We start from the raw sequence: 9777 nt of genomic DNA, 5'->3' as shown, positions 1-9777 counted from the left end.
GTGATTGCATTAGTGTTGTTGATTGTTTCTTGTTTGATTGTGTGCTTCCGCTACGCGTGTTCAACTTGAACAAACATCAACATTCCTAAATCGCACCTTAAATTCCATTCTCTTTTAATTTTTTGCTTATTTGTTCGTTTTATTTTTAAAGGAATGAATTAAAGACCACTGAATTCAATTTAGGGATAATTCATAATTAATTAGGTATGGTTCGTATAATGGGTGCGTAGGGGGTGTTGATACTTTCCCCTCACATAACTGAACTCTCAATCCAGCTGTAGTAAAAATAGTTTGAGACTATTGGTTTTTTGGCTTAAGATTAGTCTAGTGACTAATCAAATGAACAGTAATTAGGTATCCTAACTGCACTTAGGTAAATAATAGGTTAGTGGTGACTCCATTTCAATTTCCAATATCTATTACCCCTCTTTCGTCTAAAGGCACCATCACCCATAGGGGCACATCGCGACACATATCACCCACCATGGGCGGGTTGTTCGATTTCGAAAGTTCAATATCAGTTTTGATTTAGATTTGCAGAAGCGAAGTTTCGTGCTTCTTCTGACACACTTTTTCTAATTGGAGGTTACCTTTTTCTTTATTTTCATTTGTTTATTGTGTTCAGTTTTGGTGGTTGGCTTCGTTCTTATAGTTCAGTGTTCCATTTCTTGGTCTGTTCTTTCCTCTGTTCATGAGTTGTCGCCTTTCTAGTTTATTCTATGGGTTCTGTTGTCTTCTTGATCGGTTTCGTTCATTTTTTTGCGTTTGGTTTTAGTTGCTGGCTTCGTTCTTTTTCTTGATTAGTTCTTTCCTCAGTTCATGAGTTGTCTCCTTCCTCAGTTAATTATCGTCTTGTTTGGCGGTTACTGTTCTTCACTCATAGGTTCCGATTGGAGTTGGTTTCAGCTCATGTAGGTGTGGTCCACGTGTTCAATGTTCCATGTGACTTTTGAATTTCAAATTCTTTCCCCCACAGCAATTCCAATTTGGCGCTTCCTTGACTGTCTGTGCACTGTGCGCTGAGCTTTCGACTATCAGCGAGCTTCGGTCTGTCATTAGGGTGGGTGTTTCTGTCAGTAGCCCACGTGAATTAGTGTTGTTTTCAAATGTTTGTCTACTGTTATGATGTGTTTCTTTGTTTTAAAAAAGTTTCCTTCAATCAGTTTGATTTTTGAATTTTGAAAGGCCAATGTGTTGCACAAGTAGGAGGGGTGGATTGCCTATGTGTCACACTGAAGGAGTGTGATTGAAGAAAGGTGGATGAATAGTTTTCAGCTGTCTCCATCACCATTTGGCTAGTTAATACTACGACAAATATAGTGTCATTTTCCTGGACAATGTTTGGGAGTGTTGGTAAACTAATTTTTTTCAATCTGTTTTCGGACATATGGATGCTAATTCTTGAGATGTTTTCATCACCATTTGGTGATTGGAACGATTTAGATATACATGCTTTTGGGGACAATTTCAAAAGCTGTTATGATGCCCTTAAGGGTATGGCACAATGGATAGGGGTTCGTTTCCTGGTTGATGCTTCCAGTCCTGGGTGAAGTGTCATAGGTTATGTGTTTCGATGAATGCAGATGGGCACTATAGTGTTGATTTTGCCATCTCCCAATGTGTCTTCAGCCGAAGATACTTTGGTAATTTTCATTGTTCTGATTGTGGTTTAAATGGTTTTGACAGTAGGCCACTTTTGGATTGTGTCCTTTTTTTGGGAGAAGGGTCCTGGGTTCGGCTCCTGGTTGATGCTCCTAGCTGTATCCTCCTAGTCTCTGGGTGAAGGTTCCTAGGTGAAGGGTCTTGGGTGAAGGGTCCTGGGTTTGATTCCTAGTTGATGCTTCCAGTTGTATCCTCTTAGTCTCTGGGTGAAGGGTCCTAGGTTCGGTTCCTGGTTGATGCTCCCAGTTGTTTCCTCCTAGTCTCTAGGTGAAGGGTCCTAGGTGAAAGGGTCCTGGGTTCGGTTCCTGGTTGGTGCTTCGAGTTGTCTCCTCCCAATTGTTCTACCTGTACTCCTACTGCTCGGTTATATGTGGTTGTGCAGGTGTTGATGCTACGATTGTAATGGTGCTTCGCTTATCTTGGATTTGTTATGGCTTTGAGATCCTGGGTATGCCCAAGTTTTTGTGCAACTTTTGTTACTTGTGTTGTTTCGAATTGGAGCTTAGGTCTCCTTTGTTTTTGATGTAAGTGACTATTTTGGTTGGCCTTTTAATTGTATTGCTTTGCAATTATAATGGGGACTTGGTTTCCCCCCTTTCCTTGGTATGCCGAGTGTATACTGTACATGTTCATTTTGATCAATACAATTTACTTGATGAAAAAAAAAAAAAAAAGTTTTGAGGACAAACACATGAAATTCCTCAAAATATTTTCTTTTTTTATCAAATTGGAGTCATGTTTTCCTCAAAGGATATTATAAAATAATGGAAATTGAAGTTAAAAGCTAAAAACCAAACCCTCTGGTTTCCCTCTTTCCATGACCTGCTGGTCTTGAATTCTCCTATCCCTCTCTTAGTCCCTTCTCCATTGTCACACCTCTCTCTCTCTCTCTCTCTCTCTCTCTCTCTCTCTCAGATACACACAGCATTGCCAACATTCTACCCGCAGCGGACTCCTTCGCAGTGAGTGAGGGAGTTGTTACGGATGCCTATCAAACTCTGTTCATGTCAACGCCTTCATAGCTTTTCAATCCGCAGAATCTTCAAGGTCAGTCCTCTTTTTCTTTTGATTAGCATCTCTAGGGTAATTTCTCGTCTGGGCATCCCTCGAAACTAAAAATTATCAAGCTTTATTGGTTTTGCCCTCTCATATTCATGCGTCAATTTTGTTGGGTTATTGCAGGAATGGTAACTGGAGCGATTCATCAAGAGGATGGGGAGAAGAACCCAGCGAGCATCTCAAGGGGCGGGGCAGCGAGGTCGTGGGGTACTACGATTTCAGGCCAATCCATCTCGACGAGCGGAAGCGTGGGGTCTCCGTCCAGTCGGAGCGAGCCGGCGATGGCAACACCAGCCAGCGAGAACACAGTCCTCAGATTGAACCATCTCGACATTCATGGCGACGATGCTGGATCTCAAGGCGCCGTTGCGTGAGTGATTTGCTTTATTTCCTGCTTCAAATTTTGGCGAGAAATGATATTATGCTGGAAAGATTGTGAGTTGGAGGTGCACCCTTAAGGGTTCTGGATGGAGTAGCCAAGCCACGTTAAGCTTGTTTTGGTTATAATGATGTGAAACTCTTGAATTGGGTCGTTTATCTGAAATTGTTTGTACCTGAATTTGGCGTGCTTATGAGAGTTGATCACTTTTACTGTTTTAAATTGTGGGTTTTGATGATCTCTTTAGCAATGTTGAAATGGGCGTTGTGCTTGAATTTGGCATGCCCACCAAAGTTTGTACTGTGCCACTAGTGAGTGATTCATACTTGAATTGAATTTAGCATGGATGGAGCATGCGATGGTTATTTTTGCCTGAATCTTATGTGGCCAAGAAATTTGATATTTTTCCAGTAAATTGTGAAACTTAGTGTCATCTTATAATTCCTAATCTTTATACATTCTGTTATGTTTTTGTGAGGCTGTGATTTTGCATGAAATCCACAGTTATATTGGGGAAGTGATGTCTTTGTTATTCGTCTGTGATTTTCCACTGATAATACATTTTAAACAGTAGCAGGAAGAAAAAAAGAGGTCAACGGGCAGTTGGAGGTGATAAAAGTGGTAGGGGACTCCGCCAGTTCAGCATGAAAGGTATCTAACTCATTCTTACTTTTGTTGTTTTCATCCCAAAACAATTGGTTTTTTTTGTAAGTTGTGAGTTCTGCTCCTGGGAGGAAGGAATTATATGATTTTGGGAGAATGGCATTTCTTAAGAAATTTTGAAGTATTTCGTATTAAAAGTTGTTCTTTATGTTGGTGGCGTTCACGCAATTGATTTTGCTCCAGTGAGCCTTACTGCAGGCTAGTAATGATTGTTGATATTTGTCTTCCTGATTTCATCTCCGTGCTTTCTTACTGTAGTGTGCGAGAAAGTGGAAAGCAAGGGAAGAACCACTTATAATGAGGTTAGTAAGTTTTTTGTTATTCATGCTTCTATGATTTTTTTTTCCCTCTATTTTTCATGATTTATAATGCATTTCAGTGTCAAGTTATTTATATATTTGATTCATTCAAGAGATAAATCTGAAAATGATTCATAAAAAAAGAACAATTAAATCCTAAGGATAGAAGTTATGTTTTTGCCCAACCTCCTGTTAGTTTATACTAATGTTCGTTATTCAAGTTATCTTTTACTTGCGTTTAAATTGTCTGATTGGCTGCCTTCTCAATGTCGTGTTATATATATTTTGCCCATTAATTAAATTGTGTTTTTCATGCCTATTTCTTTGATCCTCTAAATGACTATATTTGTTTGGATTGTAAAATTTCTTGCGTTTTTGCAAACTAAGTCTGATATACTTGGTAGTTTGGAGATGTTGTTCATGGGCAGAATATATGACTAATTTACATAAATTATTATAAAGGATCAAATAAGAGAGATTTAACTGTGGGAATGAAGGCTGATTAACTTGTGTTCTTTTATGCAATGCAAGCCCCTTATAATTTATAAAAATGGAGTTTCATAATTTTCTAAAATTCATAATGGCCAATTGTCCCCATCCTACTGGGACAAAATCTCATGTATGTTGCTTTGAGGTATTGAATTGGTTACTTTGAAAACCTATTAGTAAATAATTGCTACATTGAAAAATATTTTAAGGCAGTCTTATGTGGTTTTGAGGTGTTGAATTGGTTACTTTGAAAACCTATCAGAAAGTAATTGCTACACTGAAAAATATTTTAAGGCAGTGTTGTGTTTTAAAAGGTGAAGTCGTAAAGTAAGGCGTTTTAACCTTTAAGGTGTTGAGGCGCAAGTCTTTTTGAGAACTTTATTTTTACATAAAATGTGTAAATAAATTGCATATATATATATTTGAAATACAGAAAAAATTAAGAAAGTTACGAATCAAATGTAAAGAAAAAAATTTTGTAAACTAAGATTTGGCCTTTCAAAAAATATTAGCTTAAATTCATTAAGTAAAATCATGCCAAGGGATAGCTACGACATTACAAAGTTCAAATTATTTTGAAGATCTAAGATGCAACTCTCTATTATATTGAAATGGTTGAGGTTTAAGAGTCTTAACGATCCACTCATATTATGACATTCATTCTGTATAAACATATGAGGGTGGGCCTTGGATCAATGGTAAATGTTGCTCCTTTGTGATTGGTTGGTTAGGAGTTTGAGTCCAAGGAAACAGCCTCTCAGCATAAATGTAGGGATAAGACTTTGTGCACTGTGACGATCCTCCCCCTACACTTGCGAAATGGGGAGCTTTGTGGTTCGGGGATGCCCTTTTAATTTTCCATATAAATATGTAGTTAAAATTTCTTAGCCAAATCTAACTTGAGATTCACACACCCAAAATGCACAAGCCCCAACTGAAAAGGCGCAAAAGACATGCTTTTCATACAGATGCGAAAGCCTCAAATGTGTAATGCATTGGCGTTTTTGTGATTTGGTATTCTAAACTAGGCCTGAAGGTGTTTTAGGTATGCCTTGTCTTGAGGTGAGCCTTGATTGATCCTTTCGAATAAGGAGATTTATTGGTTATTTATGTGTTCTATTTCCAGCTAGAACTCCAAAAAAACGCTCCTCTGTTTTTGTGCTGTATTAAACATAAAGATCTTCTAGTTGATGTTGATCCAATTTTATTCATGGATTGCATCTTTTTTTAATAACATGACAAATCGATCATAAGTCGAAATGTCTGGAAAGCGAATTTTGGTCAACTTTGATTTACAAGTTACTCAATTGTTGTGTTGGATTACCCCACAACTTTGTAATATTACAGTGAAGAAAGAGAAGCACATTATCTTTTTGAGAAGACTTTACGCATAACACATGCTAAAAACTTTCTAAGTTCTCCTCACCTGCAACATATTTTTTTGATTAGAGAATTTTTTAACAACATAATTACAAGGCAAGGAGGGCTTGACGAGATGACCTCCTAAAAGCAACCAAAAAAGAGCAAACACTTCAAACAAAAAAACTATAGCTGCCCTCTAATCTCTTTGAAGGTTAGAGAGCGACAACCCTCAAACAATACTAAAAGAAAGAACTCAAAGAAATGCTAAAACACTACTCTACTCCATGATAACTTAGGTAGCTAGATTGACACTTGATGGTTCCCGCATTCCTCTCGAGCCAAAGAGTCCACATTATTGCCAAAACTGCACAGCACTATCAAACTTTGCCATTCCTACTTTTCCTAAAACCCGAAAACCTCACAGGTAATAGATCCTCCGCACTCCTGAGTTCGACCCAAGCTTCATCAAAGTAGGAAAAAATGGCATTCCAAAGATAGTCTGTGTCTAACAATGGAGGAAAAAATGAGCATTGGTTTTGCTGCACTTGCAGCTCATGGAACACATATTGGGACCAAGAGAGTGATAAGGTCTCTTGAGCTGCAACATATCATGCGTGTTAACCCCATTGAGAGTTGTGGTCCAAATGAGGGCCCAAATCTTAAAAGGGGACTTTGCCTTCTATTATGGCTACAAGGACAAATGCAGGGGGAAGGGGTCCTCAAGAGGTGAAGGGAAAAAGATTTGGAAGGAAATAGGCCCGAGGCGTTGCCCTTACAAGCCCTCTCATTCCCTTATGAAACAAAAAAAAAAGAGCTAGAGCTGGTGGAGAGCTGATTGGTCTCTCTTTCATTGAGATTCTTGAAGAAGTGGAAATTTCAAGCTACCCTTTTAGAAGAAAAGAATGACTGATTGGTGCATTGTGAAGGGAAGAAAGTTTGAGCAAAAACAATTAGCTCCAACGAACTTTCGCCTCCTCAAACACCCTCTCAAAATTGAACCCTTTTACCATTACCCACTTTGAAGCAATTGAGAGGAAAGAAACTTGGGGTATGAATTTCTTGGGTTTGTACAAGAAACAATGCGAATTCCTTTAGTATCTTACCCATTCCAATGAATGCTGTACTTATCACCTTGTGCCAATGAGAGTTAACTTCTAAGGGGAATTCCTACAATCATTTGCCTATGAAAGAGATGTTTTTGGAAACCACATTACTGAGCCTCAATCCGCTTTTAGATTTAGGATGCCTATATACCTCCCAAGTAATGAGGTGATCTCTTTTGTGCCCCACCCCCCCCCCCCCCCCCCCCCCAACCCCCTCCGCCCAAAAAAAAAAAATTGGACAAGAGAAAGTTCCGAATCAACCTCTCAAGAATCCTAGTGATCCCTGATGGCACTTGAAAAAAGGATAAGAAATAAATTGAGATGTTAGAGTGGGAGGCACTAATAAGTGTGATTTTTGACCTTGAGAGATAAATACACCCTATTCCACCCCTCCAACCTCCTTCCCACCCTCTTGATCACTAGGTCTCAAGAAGCCATTAGAATTAGGTTGCCACCAAGGGGAAGATCGAGAGAGAGAAGTGGTCAATCTAAGAAAATGCACCTTGCCAAAGCCTTAAAGCCCTATAAAATCCTGCCCTCCATATTAATGCCTATGAGCCACTCTTGGATAGGTTAATATTTAAACTCAAGATCTTTTCGAAGATTTTTCCAACAAATAATGGCCTTTTAGAAAATCGCAAGGCTGTTCTCAAGGAATAACATGGAATTGTTAGTGAGCTAGAATTGAGACACTTCAACCTCTCTCCTCCCCACTAAAGACCTGCATCTTGGGTGCATGTAAGCATCCTACTCAAGAAATCCACCACAAGGTTGGACAACATGGAGATAATGTATCCCCTTGCCTACACCCCTAGGAAGCCTTGAATGAATCTTTAGGCTAATCATTGACACGAAATTGATAGAACTCAAGCAACCTCTAATTCACTTCCTCCATGTAGCTCCAAAACCTTTCTTGGTTATAATTACAACAAAAAACCAAGCCTTGACTCCCACTATGTGGGGTCAGCTACATGAATCATTTTCCACCAGTTTATGCAATCATGGGCAATTTCCTTCAATAGATTTAGGGCTATTAAATCCTTACTATTTTATTTCAAGTTATTTTAGGTCTATCCTTGGCTCCCTGCCCCTTTACTACTCCTTATGTAACTAATTTACTCTTTCTCACTGGCACACTATTTGGACTACGTTGCAAGTGCCCAAATCACTTGAGCTGTCTCTCCCTTATTTTATCTTATACAAGAGTTACACCTAACTACAAAGATGCTCATTTCTTAATTTATCTTTTAATGTTATATCTCTCATCCATCTAAGCATTCTTATTACTTTTTGAATATATTGTTTAGTCACCCAACATTTTGATTCATATAGCATAGCTGGTCTTACAACTGTCCTATAGAGCTTCCCTTTTAATTTGAAGGGTATTCTATGATCACACAACACACTCAAAGTATCTCTTTATTTTACCAATCTGCTTTAACTCTATGTATTACATCTTTTTCAATTTCTCCTTTAGCTTGCATAATAGATCCAAGATATCGAAATCTACTAGTGCTATTGATTTTTTCATCATCAAGTTTAACTTTGTCTCCAATATTCCTCTTACTGTGACTGAAATTTCATTTAATATAATTTATCTTATTTCTACTTATCCTAAAGGCTCTAGATTCTGAAGCTTCTCTCCATAATTGTAACTTAGATTCTACTCTACCCCTAGTTTCATCAATCAAGACAATATCATTTGCAAACAACATACACCATAGGACCTCATTTTGGATACTCCTTGTTAGTTCATTCATCAATAAATTAAAAAGATGAGGACTTAAAGAAGATCCTTGATTGTGCATCTATTGTGATTGGAAATTCGCTACTCTCTCCACCTGTAGTCTTAACTCTACTCATTATTTCATTGTACATATCCTCGATGACATTAGTATACCTACTACATACACCTCCCCTTTTTTTTTTTTTCTAAAACCCAACTGTACTTCCGTGAGTATGCTATCATATGCTTTCTCTAAGTCAATAAAGACCATATGCAAGTCCCTTTTTTTTTCCTAAACTTTTCCATTAATCTTCTGAAAAAATATATAGCTTTTGTTGTAGGTCTCCCAGGCATAAAACCAAATTGATTTTTCGAGACCTTCATTTGTAATCTTAATCTTTGTTCAACTACCCTTTTCCACAGTTTCTTGTATGACTCGTAAGTTTAATTCCACGATAGTTATTACAATTTTGAATACCTCCTTTATTTTTGTATATGGATATTAAAGTGCTTTCCTTTCCATTCGTCTGACATTTATAATTGCGTTAAATAAATTAGTTCACCATATAATTACGCCATCACCGAAGCATTTTCAAACTTTAATTGAGATGTTATCCGGTCATATACTTAACTTCATTAACTTTAATTTTACGAATAAATCTCATATTTTTAGCCTTTTCCTCATTTGTATATTCCAAGTTTAAGCCCTCTACTTGATTTTCATTAAATAACTTACTAAAATAACTTAGGCTTTTTTCTTTTGTGTCCTCTTCCTTAACCAAGATATCATCCTCAGCTTTTATACATTTTACATTACCAAAGTCCTTACTCCTTCGTTTTCTAGCTGTAGCAAGTTTAAATATGTCTCTTTCCCCTTCTTTCATATCTAATCTAGCATATAAATTATTAAATGATCCATGTTTAGCTTCACTAACAGCCTTTTTTGCATATTTTCTCATGTTTTATACTTTTTAAAGTTTTCTATGTTTTTACATTTTTGCCATGTTTTATACTAAATTCTTTTTGTCTTTACAA

General features: G+C 37.5%; 1 protein-coding gene across 2 annotated transcripts in view; it reads left to right on the top strand.

Moving 5' to 3' along the window:
- Nucleotides 1-2415: 2415 nt before the first annotated feature.
- LOC131168561 (transcription factor-like protein DPB) overlaps nucleotides 2416-9777 on the top strand; it is a 49423-nt gene continuing 42061 nt past the window's right edge. Inside the window, exons 1-4 of one of the 2 annotated variants that reach the window (XM_058128082.1) lie at nucleotides 2416-2709; nucleotides 2845-3091; nucleotides 3672-3751; nucleotides 4022-4065. In XM_058128082.1, the coding sequence (XP_057984065.1) occupies nucleotides 2847-3091; nucleotides 3672-3751; nucleotides 4022-4065 (369 nt within the window). In that variant the 5' untranslated portion in view covers nucleotides 2416-2709; nucleotides 2845-2846. The remainder of the gene's footprint in view (nucleotides 2710-2844; nucleotides 3092-3671; nucleotides 3752-4021; nucleotides 4066-9777) is intronic. The other variant, XM_058128083.1, reaches the window with a different exon arrangement.

The sequence above is a fragment of the Malania oleifera genome, chromosome 11 (genome assembly GCF_029873635.1).
Source record: "Malania oleifera isolate guangnan ecotype guangnan chromosome 11, ASM2987363v1, whole genome shotgun sequence".
Lineage (NCBI taxonomy): Eukaryota > Viridiplantae > Streptophyta > Magnoliopsida > Santalales > Ximeniaceae > Malania > Malania oleifera.
Note: the sequence above shows the minus strand (reverse complement) of the source record. Positions and strands in the feature narration are given on the sequence as shown.